This window comes from Acanthopagrus latus, chromosome 18 (genome assembly GCF_904848185.1).
Source record: "Acanthopagrus latus isolate v.2019 chromosome 18, fAcaLat1.1, whole genome shotgun sequence".
NCBI classification, from domain to species: Eukaryota; Metazoa; Chordata; class Actinopteri; order Spariformes; family Sparidae; genus Acanthopagrus; species Acanthopagrus latus.
This window is the reverse complement of record NC_051056.1, coordinates 22,597,140-22,621,574: the sequence shown is the minus strand read 5'-3', so window position 1 is coordinate 22,621,574 and position 24,435 is coordinate 22,597,140. Positions and strand designations below refer to the sequence as shown.

At 44.5% G+C, this 24,435-nt stretch overlaps 1 protein-coding gene across 1 annotated transcript in view; it reads left to right on the top strand.

The window, feature by feature from the left end:
• Window positions 1–9,782: 9,782 nt before the first annotated feature.
• The window catches only part of tsc22d3 (TSC22 domain family, member 3), a 38,424-nt gene continuing 23,771 nt past the window's right edge, over window positions 9,783–24,435 (top strand). Inside the window, exon 1 of the mRNA XM_037076452.1 lies at window positions 9,783–10,563. Within this exon, the coding sequence (XP_036932347.1) occupies window positions 10,223–10,563 (341 nt within the window). The 5' untranslated portion in view covers window positions 9,783–10,222. The remainder of the gene's footprint in view (window positions 10,564–24,435) is intronic.

Sequence of the window (24,435 nt, the reverse complement as noted above, 5' to 3'; positions counted from 1 at the left end):
CAATGTACGCTATGCAATTTTGAAGTTTGAACTCAGATCAACGCGACCGGGCTGGTATGGAAGTCTTACTGCAGAGAACGGATGACAGATATGCAGTAAGTACATCTTGGTGTCTGACTGAAAGCAAGCTAAACGAGAGCTGAGGGCGAACAGTGGTAAGTATTGACACTGAGTCAATACAGGTTTCCTTAGCAGGAAGACAGACTGAGGCAGAACGGAAGATATGCTGATGAAAAAAACAAAAGGAAAAGAAGGAAGGCAAAGAATTAAGCTGAGCAGTGAGAGGGATGATACAGGAAAGCACCGGAGTGCATGAGACCGAGCTTCAACAGTTCAGACCTCTGTTTCCTGACAACGGTAATTACTTCCCTGGCTTAACTCATGGCCCGAATCTCCTTCACAGCCAACTAATGCTCACCACTCGGGCTCGGCGCTGTATGTTCCTGTGACGAGAGATTGCCTGTAAAAGAGTTTTGTGCTTCACTTTTTCCGCAATCCAAGCCTAACCGGTGGGGCCAACTTCTTAAAGATGACTGGACAGCAAATTTAATCCTCAGAGGGTGAGAGAGGCTTAGGATTACGGGCCATATCTCGCCAACCAATGGGAGATTTGGAGTCCGTCTGGCCCCGATGTCTAGGCCAATCACAGCCTGAGGCAGAGGATCAAACGCACTTGGGAGAGAGCGGTAGTGAAGAAATTATTCGCTGTGATAGCCGTGGTGCACAGGATCGGCACTTTACTGCTTTACCGAACACGACAATACAAAATGATTACTTTGCTTTGGCCGTCTCACTGTAAAATGACGGTGCACGTTTGTTTTTTAGTGCAACACCCAGCAATGGTTTTGACGTAGACGTTTACACCACAGCCCGTTTTCAGAAGCTGTTCGTAAGAATTGTGATGAAACATTTATGCCATATTGAGAACATTTTGTTTGGATTTTCTTCCCCAGCAATCGTTTGTCAAATCAATGCCGGGCATGAATGCATAATGGCTTTCGTCTGTTAGGCTCGTTCTAAAACTGGAAAAACAAATGCGAGTTAATCAAATAAATAATTTCTGCGGTGAAAAAAAAAACCCCACAAAACATTTGCCATTGCCTTTTTACTGCATTTCGTTATTTATTTATTTTTTGCAGTGTATCTTCATCTGTGATACCTGCACCCAATTTGCATCGCACCGAAAAGTCGCAAGCAGAAATGCTAAGCTTGGTCGAGCGTGATGATAGCCACAAATTGTTTCTGTGCCACCTTGGTGAGACGTGGAAGGAAAAAAAAACGATATAGACTTTCACACTCACGGTAATGGCGACAAACAAACGAGCCGTGGCACCCGAACCATCTCCCACACCAACGCACACACACACACAGAGCAGCATGTGTTGCAAACAATACCAAGGGGAGGGTGCCGCCTCGCACTGTCGCTGTGTTCGCACATGCGGTCACAAACTGGCAGAGAGTCTCAGGCCTCTCATGAAGCTGTGCAGCTCTGTGTGGTCGGTTCTCAACTCAAGTGACATTGAGATGTAAGTCTTCTGTTTGCTTTCACTGCCCTCTAGTGGCAGCATTTTGGTATTACTTAATAAGCATCACTGGCATTTTATTATAGGTTTTACCAGCTGTTATGCATCGATATTTTGTGATTTTTGGTTTTAAGAATGTTTTGTCCACTTGTACTGAATGATGGCCCTGTTGCCCTGGCCCAAGACTTCATGTGACAGGCATATAATGTATATATGTCTGTGTACCAGTGTCAACAAAACAAACATTTGCACATCTCTACTTCATTCCAGTCTGACCTACATATCCGCCGTGTATGGCCAGCGTTCATGTTCTTTCAGCAGCCTGCCAAAATGGGGCAGTATGAGACAGAGAGAGAGAGTTCAGTAACTTTGGCTGGAAGATCGGTTTGTAATCAAAATTACACTACAGCTGAATTGATAAGGCAAATGAAATTGGTTTGTAATGCCAGTGATAAGATAACGCCAATGCAAACAAATCAAAGTTCATTTCTTACGTTTGAGGACACTGTGTTCTGTACACTTGGACACAGGTGCACTTTGTTCTCACCTATATCAGCAACTGGGTCACCTCCATCATGTCCAGCAAAGCAGACATAGAGAAAAATATATATAAATATAGTATGTAGTATAGTGAAATTTTTAGGGAATAAAGTCTTCCATATAGATTTAGTTAACAGTATGCAATCGGCATAGATATCTGAAAGAGAGAGCGATATTAAAAGCGTGAAAATGTTTGCAGTTAAAGTGGACTATCAGCATTTTCGAACCTTGGAAATGTTTGAATGTGGAGCCAGCTGATTCATACTCACCCGAAAGGTTTTGGAATCGGTCCCGCAGGTCTCCTCAGCCGTTGTTACCACTGACAGGCTGAGGTTGTTGTGTCTGTATAAGTGTCTGACAACATTAGGGAAACAAGTCCTTTGGAGATGGAACAGTTTTGGTAAATAATAAGATCTGTTTTGTTACCAGAAACACAGGGTCCTGCTCAGGGAGGAGTCTGGCTCTGAAATCTTGCAAATCTACCGGCGACAAGGCTGCCAAAACCACTGAGTTACAGCATTTCCAAGTGTGAAACCACTGGGTATTTCTGATGAGCGACCAGGCTTATCAACATCTGTTGATGGTATGTTGGAGTGCTAACACAGCGTCGTCAAAAGAACAACTTGAAATTTAACATCAAGAAACATAAAGTTGCGACATATGGAGAGATGTAGTTTGCCAACATTCATTCTTGTGATCTGGGTCACACTTGAGATTTGCTCTGGCTGAGGAAAGCGAGTGACCCTGTTCCTGGATATCATCTTGAGGATGTTTCAGGTGAACTCTGTGGGAGCGTTTAACGGCAGCTGACCCAGTTAACACTGGCCTGAAGACACTCCCACCTGTTCTCGCTCACACAGCGTTGTTTTAATGGAAAGATACGACCAGCTCACACAGCCATGTCGAGGAAAAAAAGCCTCACATCAATGTGTCAGAATTTCAGTCCCAGTTGTGCACACTGCCGTGCAAACTTCCAAACAATCCACCGCATGTTTGTCAGTTTAATGATGCATTCAGGGGATTCTCCTCAGCTTGTGAAGTTCGCTCTTGTAACATCATATAAATATGTAATATGTCAGGACAAGTACGGTATGTTAAACAAACAGATCAAAACACAACTGCAGGATGTAAACACATGGCAGGCAGGCATAAACTCTGGTACTCTTGCCAGCCATGAGATAACGTGCTGCAGTGAAACATCATGATGTATCGTCTAAACTCCAGTAGTCAGGAAATCTGGCCCAGTTTCTCACAGATATTTACAGTTTGTCAGCTGTTTAACTTGAAATGTTCTGGTAAAGAGTTGGGAAATGTTTCATATTCAGATCAGCGGCAACATCTGCTATAGCTGCAGTACTGATCCGCTTCAGTCCGGGGCCTCATATAGTGAGAGATTCACCTCTGGTGTCACCTAAAACTTTCTTTCCCTCCCAGCCTGGTTTTAAAATGTTGCAACGAGAATGTACTTTTTAGTTTTGACATTTAATGCAGCAGAGTCTTCTATAAAAACAACAAAAATCTGGACCAAAAATACAAAAATATTATTTCAATTTTTGACTCATTCTGATGACAAACTTGGTGACGGACAGTCTACGAACTCATTCCAATAAACAAGCCATCCTCCAAGTTGCTGGGCACTGGGAAATGAACCAAGCACAACTATGTCCTTGTGGTTTTGACTGTGAGTTCACCTGCTTTACTTTAGCGCCAACCAACACACTTATGTTGTTCTTTTTCAGACTCCATGGGGTTCTGGTAACCAAGCAGAGGAGACATCGTATGGAAATATGACATAATAAAAATAAAAAAATACTCAGACTTACAGTAAATAACAGACTGGTCATTTTCAGTGCACCCAAAAGCTGCCTACAGTGTATGAGTGATTCGGGAACAAAGCACCTATAACGTCTTATTTTACTACAGAGAGGATACCGTTTTGTCTGGGTGTGATGACAATAAAGATTTTACGTTTTTAATTTTAGCAGTTCATACAAATAATGGTGTTGTTTTTCTGAAGGTTACTTTTAATGTAATGATAGCCCTGGGATTCAGTGCTGTTTTAGCATTTCTTTAAACGTGTAATGTGAAAGGCCCGCTCTTTAACCAGGGTTTGGTTTGTGCCTTCTGGTCCAGTATTTAGAAAATTCATAAAAATGCCCAAACCAAGAGATGACACACTCTCCCCAGTAAGAAAACATTAGAAACCCCACATCCTAACCTGCAACACATGTCCATTATCACTTGTTTGTCTGCTAAATGCACATGAGAGCAAGAGGTGGTTGTGTGTTTCACAGCCTGACTGAGCCTATCAGTGTTATTTGGACAGACTTTAGGAATGTGCCACTGATAGCAGTGAGCTTCAACTATCCTACTTTCACTGACCTAGTTTAGACAGCTGTGGGAGTTACTCTGTAAAAGGCAATTCTCCTCAAATTAATAATGTATACCGACTGTCCGCATCATTTAGCTCGTTGCAGTCGGCATTTCTGGAGACAAAAATTTCCACCCAAAACAAGCTACCAGAGAACCAGAACCAATATGTATTACATATTTGCAGCTGTCAGCTGGAATCTAAGTACTTATGCATGAAATCTGTTCAAACCAATTTTTGTGCCTTTGAAAGTTAAAATGGAAAATCCTCACAGAATCACACAGTACTGAAGTGAGGTCGCTGCACAGTTCTGTATGGCGTTCAATCATTCTGCACCTCTGGCCACAACACATTCAGTCTTGTCAAAGCAGGGGTTCCCATCAGCAGTCACAGGCACAACACCTGCTGTGACATTGGCTTCAGCTCATAGAGCGGTGCAGATTTCTGCCGGATTTAAATTTGAGTACTGCCCGGTACTCCCCTGTGCTCCAACTCCAGCTCAACAGTTGAGCAAACTTGGTGCCCGAATGAACATCTGTCAGCTTTCTCCTTTTCCTGTTAAAAGGACCATGTGCTATGTGCTAGGTTCATCTGTGTTAAAAGGAAACAAGTCAAGAGGATGGTTTAAAGATGTTCCTGGAGGACCTGTGAAAGCAACCCCTCAACACATTTACATGTGGAAGGAACTGTGTTGATCCGACACCCAAAACCAAAGACGTATTTTGTCAGGAGCAGATTTAGGCTGTGCGGCAACTGAAATTATAAACCATCGTCTACATTTGTTTCAAGGTAACATTGAGATTTTGAAGTCACAGTACACAAACCTCACAGACACATCACGTTGTGCATCGTCACATCTCAGGTTAGCTAATGTTAGCAAAATGCTACCTAACTAACTGGCTAGCTAACATGTTACGGTCAGCTAGCATCATATCAAGAAGAGTCGACCAGGTTTGCTCCCTAGTTATTTCTGTGGTGATGTTAAAAATATTTATAGAAGGATAAATTGGTAGGTTGCTGACATATTAATAAGAGATGAATTATTGTTAGCCAGGAATGATTGAGGCTTCTTTCTTTAGTTTACCTTTTACTTTTTGCAATGTATGATTGCAGCTAATGGGACGCTGATCTCTGGTTTCAACATCAAGTGTTGTAAATTGTATATCTAAATTGGGAATATGTTTACAACCTGTGTGATTAGCTGACTCACCTGTGTTACATCCTCCTCTGGACTCCGTCGTAGTAATGCCGACGTGTCCTCGGACTTCAGCAGCTAACCCTGAAATATGCAGCTTTTAGTTTCATTCTTTTTTTGTTACTAGCTCATTTCCTTGGCAGTTAGGGTGGAGTTGGCATTGCTGCATCCAGCGAGATTTGATTATATGGACCAAATCACTGTGATGACGCAATTTCTAGAACTAATCTCTGATTTCTGGATGGACAACTTGCGGTTGAATTGCGTTCTGTCACAGCTGTAACATGTAAGGATATGAAGTTAAACACAGTGATCTGACATTTCCACTGTGCTCTCTTCAGAGACTGTATTGTTTAGCTCTGCTTGCCAGTCTTTGATGTCTACGACATCTTGGACAAATTGCTACTTAAGTTTTCATGATGTTATTTTTAATGAATGCAGATTGACCCTAACCGCTAAGAAAAGATTAGATCAGTACCTTTTATTCATCTGGAATGCATGTTTGATGCTGTCATGTCTAATTAATAACACTTTCACTAACGTTGCGTTCACGAGCTAACTGAAGTGTTAGGCCACAGAAGGAGAAGGAAGATGGCAGATCACCCAAAACGTTGCTGGCTGGAAAGATGTCAAAAGATGCTGGCAAAGAAACACAGTCTACTGTCCGGAGATTTGGTCTATGCTCTCCACAAGTTGTTACTGAACCATAATCTGCAGGTTCTCCTTTTTTATTACACCCTTGTGTGATAGTTGATTTATTATTATATAGCTAGCTGTTATACCAGCTGTCTGAGGCTAATGTGCTGCTAATAGCCTTTAACATTTGAAACCGTGACTGCTGGGCCACCACGTACGCATTTGACTCTTTTTACCTTTGCTCCTGTGAGCTCTGCATGTACGTTTGCTAGTTTAATTACTGTGTTATACTCCCTATGCGGACTCTAAAGGTTAAGCTTGACATTTTGGATTATGTGTTGATTCACTTTATGTCGTAGGGCGAGAAAAAAAGCAAAAAAAAACAAAACAAAACAAAAAAAACCCAAACACTGCTACTCTTGTATCCATCAGTAAAAATCTGAATTGAGAGGCAGCAGCTCAGACCGGAACAGAGACTGGAAACAGAGGGGGAGCAGTCAGCCTGGTTCTGACAGCCGTCTAATTAACACTTTATAACTTGTTTGTTTAATTCGTACAAAAACGAATTTGCAGTTTTACAAGGAATTATGCGCCAGACTATTTCTTGGCTGCAAACCTGCCTGGAGTCTCCGCTAAATGGCTGCTGGCTCCAACTACCTCATATTTTAAACACGGATATGAGAGCGGTATTGATCTTCAAATCTAACTCTTGGCAGGAAAGCAAATATGTATATTTCCCAAGGGTCAAACTATTGCTTCAGTGTTGATCTTTCATTTGTGATGCTTTGTTTCTTCCGGGTGTCAGAGACAACAGACTGTAACTCATTTGAGAGTTACTGTATACTGTTATATGGTGAGCTCCCTTGTGACTGTACCATTTTGTTTTTTCCTGATTTATAATCTTTATTATTAAAGTTGTTGTCCGATATTGTTTTCACTGTTTCACAAGCGCTTCCAGGAAAGGCCTACTGTCTTTACTGGAAGTGTGTTCAGCTGGGACAACAGCTTTGAACCACACTCACACTGAGGACAGAGGATTTACACCTTGAGTGTTAAATGCCTTATTAATTCATATGAATAATGGAAAATGCAAAAATAAGGCCCTGGTTAAATACAAATTCTTGAATTTTGAATTAAAATGTGAATGCAATCAGCAGACCGATGTCAGTGAAAATAAGAAGTTGGGTTAGGTTAATTTATGGTGGCTTTCAGGTGGAGGAGTGTCATTTAAAAAAAACAAAACAAAACAATTTCTTAAGTGGAAACTTATTGCCTTTATTTGTGCCACCAGACAGTGATCCCACTCGGATTCCACGTCTATGGTTACACTAACTTTTTGCCACTAGAGGGCAGCCTCTACCCAAATTAGCCCTCAATCCCACCCTTTCCACCAACCAAACTGCAGAAGCCGCCCTGCCGGAGGACATCATTACACACTCAATAAAGCAATAGTCAGTCATTTTCTCTGCTTAATTGATCCCACTGCTACCCAACAATGCGTGGTGTGACATCTTTTACTGCGGCAGAAAACAGCAGCATGCCTCCGAGTGAGACGTGCTATTTGTAATTATCCCGTTGTTGTGTTCTTGCATGACCGGCCATCTGTGGACAGCATGCGGCGCGCTTGTTGGTCAGCGGTCGAGGTCAGGGGGCTCAGCGGTGCATTCCCCTCTGGAGCTGTCTGTGCGCTTGTAATGACATTGTCCTGGTATTTGAACAGGGCTTGTGAAACACTCGTCTGGAGGCGAGTACAAAGCACGCTCTTACCCAATCCAGAACTGTTTTGAACAGATCAACAGATATGAAAATTGACAAAATTGTAAGCAAACACAACGGAGGCCTGATAAGATGGCGTTTGTGTTGAGTTTAGCAAGTTGAGAGCACATCAAATGACATCAGTGTGTTTGTTCATCATATATTTCTTCATATCATGACGTCAGCGCTACTTAGAGAAACGCATCACTGTAAAAAGATTGTACAAAGACTGAGCAACGAGCTCTGCGGTCCATATTGATCGCCACCCATCAACCTGTCTGGACTCTCTTACCTGTGCAGGGTTTGCGTGCAAAGACAGTCTCTTAAATGTTACACCTCATCACCTCCATTGATTTTTTTTTCTTTTTTTTTGCAAATATGTGCTTATTCTGAATTTTGCTGCAGCAACAGATTTTAAAAAAACAAGCTGATTGGACAAAACAAAAGATGGGTGGGAAAGCGGTGGAACGATCCAAAAAAACAAACTCTTTGGAGCATTCTGCAAGTAGTAAGTGATAGTAAGTAAGGAAGTTGTCATTTCCTCATTTACAATGTTAATATGCTTATCTTAGTTTGGGCCTTTCAAAGGTGTGAATGCCAAAAGAATAGTTTTCTATCTCCCTTAAAAAAGGTGTAATATGTAAGAATTGGCCACCTGTCAAACTAGTACTCCAGTAACCGCAAACTGCTGATACCGTCCACTGTTTGCCAATTAGCTCAGTTAGCAGTGCAGCTTCCTATTAGCTGGCTTGAGTCTGCCTGAACCGGAAGCTCAGTGGTGAAGGTTTTCAGGCCAAGGGGTGGCGTCTTTGTATGAAACACCAAATTTCAGATGATGTTTGATTATTTTTTTTTAATGTTTTAAGCTAAACATCTGACAAATTGCACCTTTAATAACACTTGTGGTCTGTTGACATGCAGCAAAACACAAAACAAGTGTTAATAGCATCCAAGTTATGCTAAATTAAGTCCTTTTGAACCTCATTTTAAAGTCGGGTCTTGCTCATAACATTTACTAGTGCTTGGACAAATCCCACTACTAATGACCGCTCCTTCGATCAATAAGCAGTAATTAGGAGGTAATTGAGGGAAAAGCTCTCATTTATTGGCCTAGCAGTTGCAGAATGTGTTCGTGCAGGAAAGGGCATTAAAAAGGAACCAATAACCAATCAATACGCATCTTAATATGCAAGCATTTCCTGATTTAAAAGTGTTACCAAAAGAGCAATATATGATTCCTATAGCTGAGGAAGGCAACATGGCTGAAAAGCACATGAGCTCGAAGACTTCGTTTTATTTTGAAAAGCATGTAATGTGCCGTGCTGGCAATGCATATCCACTGGAAACATTTCTTTGTTTAGATTTTTTTTTCTGCTTTTCACAAATTAGCGTGGCAGAAGTGTTATCGAAGCCTTAGTGCGAGTTCCTGCAGCCTCCCTCTCGCTCAGCCACTCCTTGTGCTGTCAGCATCGCAGGGTGGAGCTGGCTGAGCTGCCGCACATGTTTCAAGCATGCTCTGACGCTCTACTCCCTCTCTGTCTGTTTCCCTTCCTCTGAATGTGTGCACGGCCGGCTGAGAAAGAAAAAAAAAGAAGGAGGTCCCATCGCGCGTAACCATCGATGCCTCTTACCAATCACAGGGGTTTCCCCACCCTCTCCGTCTCCCTCCCTCCCTTTTCTTTTAGCTCCCTCCCACTGTCTCTAGGCACACCAAAGAAAAAAAAAAAAAGAAAAAGTGCAGGGGGAAAAAAAAAGTGATAAGCAGCAAGCAGCTTCTGGGTTTTGCTTTCAAGCGCACTCCTGCTGAATCGGTGCGCGTGAGTGTGTATGTGTGTGCGTGTGTGTGTGTGTGCGGGGCGTTCACTCTCGATCCTACCACAGTGGAGGCAGCGTCGGCCCCGAACAAAAGGCTAAACGCGGCAGAGCCACAGGAGGAGAAAACTCAGGGATAGAAAGCAGTCTGAGTGGCCCAGCGTGACTGCACCTCTCAGGGAGGAACTCAACCTGCCTTTCAGCACCTCCTGGCCCCGGCGTGGAGACAGAACCCGGCTGCCTGCCTGTCTCTCTGATCTGATCTCTCTCTTCCTCAGCTGTTCAGTCTTTCACCTTGTCTTTCATCTAGACACACCTCAGTCTCTGAGATTCCTACACCTGCACTTCCACACCTGGGCGTCTCTCCTCTTCATCCAGCCGCACTTCAAGATGTCAGACGATGACTGCCGCTCGCCCATCGGCCTGGACTGCTGCAGCTGCTGCCTGGACCTGGCAAACGGCTGCGATGACTCCTTGTCCAGCAGCCCGGCCCAGGGCCTCGGTACCAACGGGGGCCTGCCGGCAAGCCCCACCAGCCCCAGTGTCAGCCACTTTCGCCAGCTCCGTAACCAGCTGATGTACCAGAACCTGAACACGGACAAGCTGAACAACATCATGAGGCAGGACTCCCTGGATTCGGTGGTGAGGGACCCCTGCTTCCTGCTCAACGAGGGGATCTGCAACAGCAACATTGACCAGACCATGCTGTCTATCCTGCTCTTCTTCCACAGGTATGTGTGTCGTCTGGCTTACCTGATTACGTACACGCTTATCTGATAAGGCAGCCGCTGAATATAAAGGGTCTTTCAGCAGGACTTGGACTGAATAGGTTTTCTTCGCCCCTCTTTCAGGACGTTGAGCACAAAGTCTGGCTTCTAGCTTTCTGGATCTGCATGCATCAGATCGGAGGTTATGAGGAGCAGCTTAGGAACCATATTTTGCTTAAATCAAACAGATGGCTAATGTTGACTAATCAGGTTTTCTCAGATCAGCACTTCCTCTCAAATGGCAAATGACATAAGTGTTTACAGTCATGGACTGGGTACAGGCTAGGACGGGGTGGTCCATGCTTTATTACTGTCGGTTTGAATATGGTTGTTTCTGCACAAGTAAAACTCTGTATGATTTTACATCTGAAGCAAGAAGGTCCAAGTATTTGTGCAGCACTCGATGTCTATTTACATCCACACCGCCCACGTCTTTCACGCAGCATGTTTGATGATGTTACATAACGTCACAATGACAATGACAGTGACATGTGCTGTTTCGTATTTACATCTGAAAACGCTCTCCTTTGGTGAGGCTATTCAGTTCGAGGACAGTCCCTGATATTTGTAAAAGAAATGTTGAGGGACCTCAGAACGTCAAAACACATCATGGAGAAAAGGAAAAAAGAGCCAGAGAACAGAGGTAAACAAAATCGAACCCGAAAAGAACTCCTTTACTGAAACACACCAGGTTGTTCTCCGACAACACGCTGCCGTCATATTGATCCAATTAAAATGATCTTTTATTGGTGGAGGTCAATTAAAAACTGGCCTGACACCTTCTCCGTCGCTGCCAAAGCTCTGTTTTCTAAACAGCGCTTTTGGCAGCTCGCCCCCTCGGGCTGTTTTTGCGAGAAGGAGAATGTCCTGCTACAAGGCTGCTGCCAGTTGGAGAGAGTTTGTTTGGCAGCTCCTGTCAAATGACTTCAGCCTCAAATTAACAGTTGCCATCTTTCCACTCGGCTTCGGGCTCCGACCGTCGCTCAACTCTTGAACCCGATCCAGCAGTTACTGTACAGCGCTTACCCAGAAGAGCAGCGATTACTTACGGCCTGTCTGGTTATCGGAGCGGTAAAAATGTAAAGGGCGTGCGGCTATCTATACATGCTACAACAACACAAGTGTGTTATCATTGTCAGAGGCACCTTTGAATCTCATATACTCTGAAGTTGTCGTCATTTGTGTCAGTAAAACGGAGATAAGCGTTATGGGATCTTGACATACATGTCAGGCATATACATCCAGTGATAACATGTATTTTGTTTGGTGCTGCACAGAGGGAAATCTTGATATCAGAAACAACCTTCGCCCGCACTGTAACCAATTCTTGTCGGAGGAGCTGTTTTCTTGGAAGTTACAGACTGACTTTTATGCAATACCACATCTTGATTATGGCGTTTCCTGTTTTCAATCTCAAACCCAGTTATATAATACGACATCAACAACTGAGCTCTTGTTTCGTTCACATTTTACGGCAAACACTGGCTAATTAATTGATGGCTTCTGTGGTTATTCCAGCCCGGTACTAGAGGGAAAACACTCAAGTGAAAGAACACTTCCAATCCTTATTTTATGACTGACATTAATTCATAATCTCAGGTAAAAACCAGATTCCCCGATTAAATCCGATAAACTATCTGCGATAGTGCTCTCCCTGATAAAAATGTGCCCGATAGGAGCATAGCAACGGCATTTGTTATCATCGATTCCTTTTATTTACAGATGTTATCATATCTGTAATGTTCCCTGGCCAAGACGCATTATCAGCACTTTATCAAAACGTCTCCAGAAGCCAAGTTGCCGCAGCGTATCCCGCGGAGTTAAATTTTAACCCGTCCAAACTCTGCAGTACTCTCCGGCTATTCAAGAGTCTGCCGTTATCTCCCGTGGTGATTATCGATGCTGCATTAGTACAGAGAGTACGGCAGCACTTGTGCACTGATGACAGAGATGATTAGAGCCCACACCTTCAGACAGTGTTTGGCTGGGAGGGTCTAATAAAAAGGTGTAAATTCCAACCGGTGCCAAACTCTCAGGCAGTCGGAAAGAAGTAACAGCTGTTTTATTAATTGTTTTTAATACTTCACACTCAAGCACTGCAGCTCACATCCGTCTGAATAAAACATCACGTTTAGGCTGTTTGGGGAACTTCCACACTCGAAATTCCTCCAGCTGTTACGTAAGAGCTGTTTAAATGCTCATTAGTTTGACACCTTTTCGGAGGCGATGTCGTTTCTCGCCGCGGAGCAGCATTATTCAATAAAAAGGAGCAATCTGTTCTTGATTTTTTTGTGATAGCGAGGGCGTGTTGTTATAATGGAAGACCGACCAGAGGGGGTGAAGAAACTTTGGGTTGAGGAGTCCAGCTCCAGCTTGTACTGTACTCCCTTTTGGCAACGAGTGAGCACAAGAATCATTGAGTAAACAGTCCTTCTCAAACAAATCCTTACTTCCAACATGTCTTTAGACGTTAAGTTAAACTTGGATACGCTAAGGTGAGTTACCGTCCACTGCATCCAGTGTTCACAGTATGTGAATAATGTCTGCCGTCAGGGCTTTGTTAAAAATGTCACACGAGGTTTTTTCCTGACTATATCCTCGCAGATACGCGCCCGTCTTCTCTAATTAAAGAATAATTCAGTCATTTGAATCTCATTAGAGAACGATTCTGTTGATAAATCTTGATCTCCTTGTCTATTCATGTGAAAAATGCACTGTCTCGACGGTGTGGATGATTGGATTACACGGGACTGGCATCTTCGAGGAAGAGCGGAAAATCTGCCTCTAAATGCCAATATTTTTTGTGCGTCTGGCTCAGAGGCAACGTGCTCACCCGTGTCATTGGCCGGTCTGGCCGTGCATCTGTGTGTGCCAGCTCCACTGTTTGCCTGACAAACAGACTCTTTAGCCAGAACACTTTGTCCCCGCACCTCTCCGTCTCAAGAGTGAATCGCGGACCCGGATCATGTGGCTTTCACGGATAAGGCTCTCTCGCAGGATTAAAACATTGATTTCAAATGTCCAGCCTTGTGCTTTTTTTTTTTTCCTCTCCTTTCTTTCTTCAATGCACCGACACAAACGCGCCCATTCATTCACACATGTACTCGCAGCCTTAATCCTGTCAGTTGAAACAAGAAAGCTGCCTCGCCGAGCTGAGATTTCACAGAAGTTCATACATTTTTCAAACGCTCGCTCTTCAGGAGGGCCTCGGCTTCTGATGAAAGCCGGGCCAAGGTTTAGACTGTGACCTCACGCTGGGTGGTCAATCTGCTGAGCAGCCATCACTCCTTTTTGCCACTTGTTAACAGAATAAAATGTTCAGCATGGCCGCAGGATGGCTGCCAGGACATATTTTGGACTGAATATGAGTTTGAGGCAGTGACCAGCAAAACTTGTTATGTAAATGTTTCAAGGGTCACAGCGATGTGCTGAGAGGAGAACTTGAACTCGCAAGTCTTGTTTGGTGTTTGAGGCAGAGCCAGAGAGCCCCGAGGGGGGTCGGGATCTGTGATTTCCCCTGGATGAAAAACCGAGAAGAGGAGATGTGTTGATTTACTTTGAGGCTTAAAGAGCAACACTTGGCTGGAATGAGAGGGGTCCTCTTGCACCTTCACCCCGGGCAGTCAGTCAGTACTTAGCAGCCACCAAACACCATCACATGTCAGGTTAAAAGAGTGGTGAAGAGCCTGCAGCGATGACACAAACATTTATCATCGGAGTTCAGTTCTGGGACCGGTCAAGATCCAAAGTGAAAAAAAGGCGTCAAAGACAGCCATTGATGTGACCACAGGACAGGGCTGAGGAAGTAGCGTGAACTCTTCAGCCCACAGAGATCTATTCTAGGTCTACAGACAACAGAACAAGATTGTATCTATTAGATCTTTTGAAGAAGGAAATTGTTGGTTTAAAGTAACGGAGTGGCGCAGACGTCAGTGTCCCTGCCCAGCCCGTTGATGTAAGTGAGATAGTTGAGAAAGTTTGTTGGTTAATAGTTTAAAAAAAAGTACACAAAGGAAGAAGCTGCCAGCTGAAAAACAATTTCTGTTTTCAGCCTGATCGGATCAGACACAAGATTTGTCTGTGCAGAGGTCAGGTTCACTTCACACTGTACACAGACAAGAGTTTGTGCTTTGAATGATACTTCAAACTGTACAAAGACAGACGAGCTACAACCTCTGATCTGCTTTGATTCGCTGCTCTGACACAACTGTTACCCTTCTATTACACTTGGGCAGCCGAGGCCTCATTACAGTGCAAAAAGTTCCTCACTCCAGCGTGAGATGATCACCGGCCTTTTGGCTTTTCATCCAGTTGACTACTGAACATGACCCGGCCCTCTCACAGTGGACTGTAGACAGGATCCAGCTGTGCCAGTCACCCTGCTGAGCTTTAGAGCTGCACTCTGTGATCAAAGTATAAACCAGCGATCCACTGTGGAGGTTACTGAAAGTGCCCTCTGCTGTCCAGGAATACATACACCTGTACATCTAACCATTCAAAGTACCCTCAAAAGGTAAACCCCTTGAATTACAAGCATTGTATTGACATGTACTGGGGGAAATGCATAGAAACTCTCAAACACAATCAACTCGGAAAACACAGAAAGTCAACTGATGCCGTTGACTTACTGCAGACACACAACCAACCGAGCAGGTGGAACTGCAGCACCCTTATATGACCGACTGATGTGCAGTCAGCTGACGGACAACATCACAGGTGAACCCAGTAGCCCCCTGATGACCTGTGACCTAGATCTTGTGAAATCTCTGCTCACAACAGGAGCTTTTGGGGGGGACTTAAGTTTAATGTGGTATTTTCAAGGTTGGACAAAAGCTTGGAATTCGGATAAAATGATTGAAACTGCTTGATATGTGTTGTGTAGGATGGAAAATCTACTGAGAGACATGTGATGCATTTGAAAACATTGAAACTTGCATGTTTTTCTCTCAGTTTTCTTTGGAATGAGATCATAAAAAGTAATTTGGGTTGTTTGGACGCACAGTAACATCTGTATATATATATTTACTCATATTAGGGACAGTATGTAATTTATGTTATTTCCCATGGATGTAACTTGTTGGAAAAACACAACAAGTAAATGGTTGAATTTGACTGTGCGAGCTGTAATGTAGCATCTAAAAAAATACATTTATTAATACAGTCCACATATACATGCCAATATATCGTCATTTTATGTAAAGGAAAATATGTGACGAAATTTAATCAACGTTCATTGTAAAAATACACTGATGATATAGTATGTATTACATTTATAAATGATTGGTACTGGTAAAACGGCAACAATACACACGGCACATGAAGGTGACACTAATTTCCTGCCTGCCTGTTTCAACTCTTCATATCAGTACAATATGTAATAACCAGGGGAAAATATTGTCGTAATACTATTCAACTGACACAAACCCGCAAATCTGCATGCGTGACAAATATATTTCTGTTTCATGAGGTGAATCCACAAGACCAAGAGAAGCTTTTTTAATACAGGAACAGGTTACCTCAGTCTGCGTCGTTGCGTAATGAGTTTCGTATTCTAGTTTCGGCACAGGAGAGTGGATCAGTTCTGTCCGCTATTCACACCCTGTGTTCTCACAGAAGTAAAATGCCTTCTTTATCTTGTATATGACTGCAGACTGACCTGCTGAGTTCATTTACATGGGAGTCACACCTGCAAAAAAAAAAAAAAAAAAAAAGAAATCTCCTACCAGTCAAATTAAAGAGTTAGAGTACAGGGCAGCTCTCATTTGCATTGACGACCTGTTACATAGGTGATGCGTCACAGTGCAGCCTGGTTCATCCCTGCGTCTGGGTGTTTGAATGATACTGAAACGTTTGTCAACAACACGTAGGGGCTTGTAAGATGAAACTGAAATTTAAACTCGTGACACTGTCTACCTGCCTGTAGCCCCCCTTGTGTATTCAGGCTCGCTGTGCAAATAACATTGTGGTGGTGTATGGTTTGCTCACAAATCGGTCAGGAATGTAAAGATGTGAGGATAAGGTCAACAATACTGTGTTCCCTACTGTGTTTTCTGCTTACATAAAAAATTGGCCCCATTTCTCTAGACAAACGCTCCATAATGAGGAAACATGGCCGGAGCGAAGGGCACGCTCATTACAAACGAGCACAACCATTACAGCGCCGCTGCCTATAAATTAGTACACGTAAGCCGCTACAGGCTGTAACAGGCATCGGGATCAGTGGGAAACTAAACTGCGGCAACAGTTGTGTTGAAATTCAAATTTCATATCCCTTCCACTGCTACAGAGCAAATTCCAGGGAGACAGCGGCAGTAATCTGAAGTCCCGCGCAGTAGACACAATACATCACGAGGAGGTGAAATATGCCGAGTTTCAAACTAATCTTCTCGTCGCTGTTGTCTCTCCCGGTCTTGCCCCACATCAAAGGCTTATACATCTTGAACGCGTCTATGCCGACAGCAGAACCTGTATCCAATTACATGTTTTCTTTTTGATCCAAGCTAAACAGTCTGAAGGAAAAAAAAAACTTTGCGAAGGGAGTTACATAACTTTGCAGGCTACAGGTGGCAGGAGAGACGGATGTAAACAAGAAACGGGGGATTAGTGGCGAGAAGGGGAAGGACATCGCGGTGGAAGAACGGATTCATGGCCGGGCAAGTCTCAGGAGCCGATCCCTGTTAAAAAACAAAGGCCGTGAAGGCAACATCAGGCAGGGGCGGGGGGGGAGCCACGGGGAGGGGTAGCGAGTGAGAGAGTCAGGGTAAGACAAACAGCCAGGCGGGAGGCCGGCGCAAAAGACAAAACATAGACAGGACCTGCTAAAAATAGTGTGCTGTTGACACTGGATATAGGTAGACGGCAGACGTCTGTGGTAAAAGTCACAACCTTTTTTCTAACGTTAAAGGAAGTCATTCTCTGGAGGCAGGAAGAAAACAGACATTTTTTTTTTTTTTTTTCGGGTTTCCTCGGTAACACGTGCTCTGACCCTGTCTGTGGTGAAAAAGAGACAGTCACAGATTCACAATGTTAAAAAAAAACAACAACTTTGTAATCCATTTGGTTTACACTTGGTGTATGTTTGCGCCACGAATTAGCCCCCGCCGCTTGATTTTTATCGCAGGTGAACTAATTCACAGAGGGACGTACAGTAATGGCTTTTTAATGGCGCTCTTGAGTTACTGCCTTGTTGTGTTGTGACTGTGTGTAATAGGCTGGCTGTGCCAGTGCATGCCTGGAGCCGCCGTACAATGTTGAATGGTTTCTGTGCAAGTGTGTATATATATGTGTGTGTGTGTGTGTGTGTGTGTGTGTGTGTGTGGTTGGTACTCAGTACGCTGCCACTGGACTCGAGGCTGCAACTGATGATAACTTTCATTATCGATTTATCTGCTTTGAGGATTTCTATTGTGCCTTTTCTGTTTCCCCCTCTGTCAGTGCCTTATAAAGGTTCTTCTGCACGTCAAGTTGTGATCAGGTTGTTTGGTGGTCACAGTTTATCACGCACACAGTTTATTCTACACAAACACACACACACATTCACTTCAGGAGACAACGCTCAGTGTGTGCCTCAACTGAGAGATCCACAGACACACCCAGTGCCCCAGGTTGATGTAACCGCCCCGCGTACCGCCTCGTTCTTTACCGACAGCGCCGCGCTTCCACGTTCAGTTTCTCCTAGCAACGCCGTAAACACGACGCGCTCATCAGATTGCCGTGGCGCTATCTCTCTTTCGGTGTCTTAGCCTCCATGCACGTCGTTTGCTGCAAAATTTTCTCTCTCTCTCTCAAAAAGAAAAAAACTAACTTGTAGATGTGGTTTGTGTGACTCAGAAATTCTGACATTTTTCCTGTTATGAGTTGTGGCCCTTTGTTGCTACAATAGGGCTCACCACATTAAAGACAGGTTACATAACGGTGTTGTTGTCGACCGTTTTTAAATATTCAACATTCTGTGTTTGTTTGAGAGGATCACTTGGCATTCCTGTTTAAGAAACTTTTTGCTCCTCGGCACCTCTGTTTATCATTATTATTATTTAGTCCTAAATTTTTCTGCAGGAACAGATGGGCCGCAGACTGACAGCACAGACAGGTTGGTGAAGTCTGAACATCTTGAAGGATGGAAACTGTTGACAGCGACGAACATAAGCAGCTGATTCTGCCAGGTTCGGTTCAGGAGGGCTCCATTATGACCCTGATGGCACGCATCTTTTTGCATAAATAAGCCCCATAATCTTTTAATCAGCTGCTCCTCAGTGGCAGCTGAGAGCTTCAGGACCGGGTGATTCATCCGCCTGTCTGGAAGACGGCAGACGCCGCCGCCCGGCAACACAAATATGAACATACTTACAGCACAGGGCGCTCAAAGGTGACCTGCTGCATTATGCCTTTTCTTGACACGTCACCATGGCAGAGTCCAGCTAAGCTCTTTTGTCCTGAGCGACAGAGGGTGGATGTACCAGAGGTGGATTAGAAATCTATAAGTAACAGTCTGAGCTGAGTCTTCAACATCAGACTCTTTAAGAAGACTTCACCCATAAACCTTCAACTTTTCATCACTATCTAATTAAGTATAAAAAAGGCGTGACGTCTTTGATAAAAGTCTGTTTTTATACTGCAGACAATACACACATTGATCTCTATTTAAACCCTAATTGACTTGGCATTCAAAACAAGCTTGAAGCCAAAAGGAATTAACTGAAAGTGAAAATTGCTCGCTGATTGCTTCATGCCTGTTTGATGATTGTTGTCGTGCCGAGGTTATAAATCATAAACATCCAACGTCAAACTGTCAGGGAAGTACGGGCGTCTCTGTGATGTGGTCATGGGAAGGGAAATTTGTCCAGAGAAATGTCTCGGTTTTTCTGTTGACGACTCTCTGTAGGGGGAGCACGCGAGGCTCGGCTTTGCCACACATTGGCATGACTTGCGCAGGGGAAGAATTTCCTGAAACGAGTCCACGAAAAATAAGAAGTCAAAATAAATATGACCCTCCAACCCCCCCCCCTCAAGTACGAAGACACCTGTGGGAAGATGTTGGAAATTATGCAATATTTCAAGAACGGCGAGAAAAAAAAAGGAAGCATTGATACTTCGAAAGAGGAAAGTCGTACCACCCATCCATTAAAAAACCTCCTTTCATGCGTCATGTTTGTGAAACTCTCTTTGTCCTTCCCTCTTTTATTCGCCACATCTCTTCCGATCCCTGTTTTTTCCTGCCTCTTTCTTCCTCCTCCTCCTTCTTCTTCTTGTTTTTCTTCTTCTTTAAGTCTACATCTCACTTGTCCTAGTTTGTTGCTGCTGGACTTATATAAGTCTGACAGAGGGGAGGAGGAGGAGGAGGAGGAGGAAGGGCGGGGGGGGGTTGAAGTGACCATGGCTTGTGCTCGCTGCCTTATCAGTTTGGACCATGGCTTTGGCGCCTGTTTAGATAATAAGGCTGCCTGTCAACACTTGCCATCAGACTCACTCCCACACACACACACACACACACACACACCCCTGTGCAGGAGAGTGAGTAATAGCATCACAATACATATATTGTAATTACACTCTTTAAATGGGGAATTATACAGTAATGCAGCTTGCATAACACTTGATATTAGGGGTTAGTGCACCTGGTGATTCACGCCTTTTTTGTGCCAAAGCTGCAGTAGAGGCAGTGGAAACTGCTCGCATTGTCCCCCTCGTAGGTCATTGTGTACATGCAAGGAAGCTGAAGCGATGGAGTTATCAGCCGTACTCTCCCCACCACCCAAGCTGCGGGCCGGAGGGGCCGTAAAACAAATTTAATTCCGTGCTATTTTCATTAGCGTTGGGATTCCCACTCAGGCGAGAACGCGGTAGCCCGCCCTGACGCGAGGCGCCGAGTCAGGGTTTGGCCGAGGTGAGGAACAGTAGATCTGGAGCGGAGACAAGCGCTTTTTCACGAACGCACTGTGTCCACGGGGGAAGGATTAATGCGTCCACCTGGATGTGTAAAAATGTCACTGTTTTTTTGTTTTTCTTTTACATACAAAGCAGAAAGACAGAGAAGAGTTTGTGAAATTCTGGTATCTCTTTATAAGGACTGGCATACCAGACCTCATTCTGATGCTTATTCCATCTGTTTCTCTCTGGACGCCTGTTTCATAATCCCAAGTGCTGTTGTCCCACACTGACTCAGTTTTTTTTTTCACTCCTCACCACAATAGGCTGCTACACAAAGCAGCCAGACAGCGCTTTTGTCGGAGTGGGCTTGAGCCGGGCCTATCATTAGCCTATCTTATTCCTCCCTGGGCAATATTCACACGCAGGTTGGGTACATAATGTACCCTGGATGCACACACACACACACACTCACAAATAGAGACACACACATGCACGGTGAGGAGACGAATGCGGGAAAATTATGATGCAGATGATGAGCTCGAGCCGTCTCAGCTCGAAGAATACATTAACGTGCGCCGCCTGCACAGACACACATACACCAACGCTCTTACAATATGTTCTCCCCACGATGGGCAGTATTAGACATACTTTAGCAATGGTGTTGCCACATCTGATTACTGAGAAGTGCTCTCAGAGTCTCTGGGAAAGAAAAGTGTTTTTCTTCTTCTGCGGGCCGTGAGCACATGCTTTCGGAACACAGGAAAAGGTTACAGCAGCAGCAGCAGCAGCAGCAGCAGGACCCAATCACACGTTCTATTTTTGAAGTTACTGGACATCTGCAGTTTGGCAAACACACCGTGTTTTTCCTTCCCCGACCAAACTTCTGTGTTCCCTAGTAAACAATTTTGAGCTCTTGACGGTGGATCTGTAATTTAGGAAGCCAAACCCAAACCCGTCCACGACTCTCCGGTCGCGCAAATTGGGCAACATCATCGTAATGAGTTCCGTAATAAGAAAGCATGCAAGAACACGGCCTTGGTCAGGGAGCGTACGTCAAACTGAGTTTAGCACCATTAGGTTGTTTTTGGCCCCATTAAGCAATTATGTAACGCAGGCGTTTAAAAGTAATCGTGTAATTGGATTCACACAGGAGACCCTGACATCTGCTTCCCTTCACACATTCGTGGCCTTAATTACATCTACAGTAAAGCTTTCTGGAGTGTTTACCCCATTTTTTTTTTTTTTTTGAGAGACGTGTCACCTCACCTTCCCTCCTCCCCCGTGTCGTTCTGTCATCCGTAATTGCATCATTAAAACAGGCCCAAACGGCGCAAGGATAGGCGAAATAAAAGCGGCGAGAGGCGTCAAACAGCTGTCGAGAAAATGAGTCGAGAGGGTGGCGGGCAATCTGCTCACACCTCGGGTGCAACGGGTTCGTTTCATCACATGCAAGTGTGTCAGAAAACTTTTGCTAGATTCTGAAAATCCCGGGCAGGAGCAGGGCTCGGCCCGAGTCCGGTGTAATAAAACTGCCAATCTGAATTACAGCTCACAGTACACACGCTCTGTAAAAGGCCAAAGGACTGGCAAATCCACATGAACCGTAATCAAACTCTGACTTTAGTGTAATGAATATGGTTTCCTGTTTGTTGCCAGTGAGTCCAAATTTCCAAGCGCTCCGGCTTTATGGTGTTCCTGCACAACTAGAGGCCAGTCCTGTGAGACGGAAAGAAAGCGAGGAAGAAGAGGAATTGGAAAAAGAGAAGAAAAAAATAAATTGAAAGATCTAAACTCACCCCGCAGACGCTTCCAAATGTACCGTTTGTCTTCTGCTATGACGGTGCAGTTTTTCGCGCTGAGTCACAGTCCGTGAGAAAACAAAGCTGACTATATTTGCATTTTATTGCCTACAACTGTGGCTCTTGAAGGAGACCTATTAGCTTTTTCATTTTTTCCCCTTTCCTTCAGCGTTTTGTAGAGGTTCTAGTGCATGATAGTGATTTTGAAATTAGCACTGACAGAAGCTCCTCTCTCCCACAGAAAAGACTGCACCTGAAACGCCGCGTCAGGGGTCCCGCCTTTAATTCAGCGACTTTGTGACATCACACTGCGCCACCATGTCACACGTCTGCATTATTTTTTGCCAAGTGGCTAGTTTGGCACATAAAAACTGATTTAGCACAGACGCTCTGTTGTTGTTAGCGGTGCTGGGACAGGCATGTGTGAGCTGACCAATCAGAGGAGACTCTGGGTTGTTCAGGAGGAGGCCTTAAAGAGACAGGTGCTAAAACAGAGCGTTTCAGACTGATGTGGTTTTTTTTTGAGCACTAAAACATGTAAACTGCTTCTAGTTATATGGCAAAATTAAAATTATGAATCTAAAAACTTGAGTAACACATCTCCTTTAAATCAAATGAGTTCTTCTTACTACTTCAGCAGAATAAAGCAGAAACTTGCAGGACTGAGGACCAGCCTGGTCCCACTGGCAGACAGCAGAAAGCAGATTGAAAAGCTTGACCTGTTCTGCCAAGCTCCTTTTTTTTTCCTGTTTCCTCCTCTCTCTGGATGCCTTTCTGGCAGACAAGAAGCAGCGAGAGAGAAAGGAGAAAAATGAACATGCGTGTACTCGCCAAGTTTTCAGTGAGTCTGTGAGTTTTGTTTTTTTTTTCTTCTGGCCATTCCCCAGGAGAGAGAAAAAAAGAGTGGGAGATAGAGAGTGAGGCAAGAAAAAAGAGAGATGCTTCCTGTCCAAGACCTGACTTCTGTCCTTGAGTTTAAGAGAGGCAGCCGTACCATGGGGCAGCCCGGGCCAGTTGTTCATGATGCCCCGCTGCCATCTAACTGTGCCATCGTGAGGAGCAATTAGCAACAGCGACATTAACTGACCTCTGACTGCATTCCTTCCAGTATGGTGTCATGGAGGACGAATGAGTCATAGATCATCATTATGTGTGCATGCAGCGGTGTTTACACAATCTAGGATTAGGCTAAACAACGCTCCTCTGAATCCGTGCGGACGCTTCTGTCGTAAAGTAACAGATCGCCGATGCTTGGCTTAGGAAGTGGCGAGGCGGACGCCAAGAAAGTGTAGCGATCTGCGAGGAATGTTGAAACCCCCCCCCCCCCGCCGTCTCCCTCGCTTTTTCACGCATGCACGCTCATTCCGCCCAGGCTGCCGTCCACGTCTCCCTGACACAAGCCTTTCAGCGGCCCACGATGCACACAAAGACCTATTTATCACAAACCCGAATGCAAGGTGTCACAGAAGGGGGAAGTGGAGCCTTCACCGCTCTGCCAGGGCGAGAGAAAAAGAGAGGCCGTTACGTAACACTCGAGGTCGCAGCCTTTCGGTGGCTGCGAGCTAACGGGGTGGAAGTCAGTTCGGGTCAGGAGGCGTCTTGTGCTGTGAAAGAGCTCGAGCCTGAGCAGGAAGACCTACAGTTGACCCCCCTCCCTCCCCCTTCACCTGAAACGTCACAGCTCGGTGCTCAGCAAAGGTCAGCCGATGCAAGTCACGAGGATAGCAGTTTTCATGGGTTATGGGTTACACGTTATATGAGACTTTCAAACAAATACTGTGCATCTTAAAGCCACAAAAGGCTCTCGTCTACAGGACTTCGACAGGAAATCACAGTCGTCTGTGAGGACTCTTTCCTTCTCCTACACATTTCCATCTATGACTTCCAAACTTTTGCTCCGTCTCTGCTTTTTTTCACCCTCTGGCCTGTTTAGCATAATTTAAAGTGGTTGCTTTGCTACAGGCTTGTATGCCAAGTCACAGTGTGTGGGCGGGAGGGAACGAGTGCACGTACAGAATAATCATGTTACGAAACATGGCTTTTTCTTTCAAAGGAAAATTAGCTGTTTTCTTTTGGCACCAGGACGTAAAGTTAAAACAACAGTTGCAGCTTATTCAGCATGTCGCAGCTTTGAGATTCATTGTACGCATCTGAAGGGAATTTCCGAACT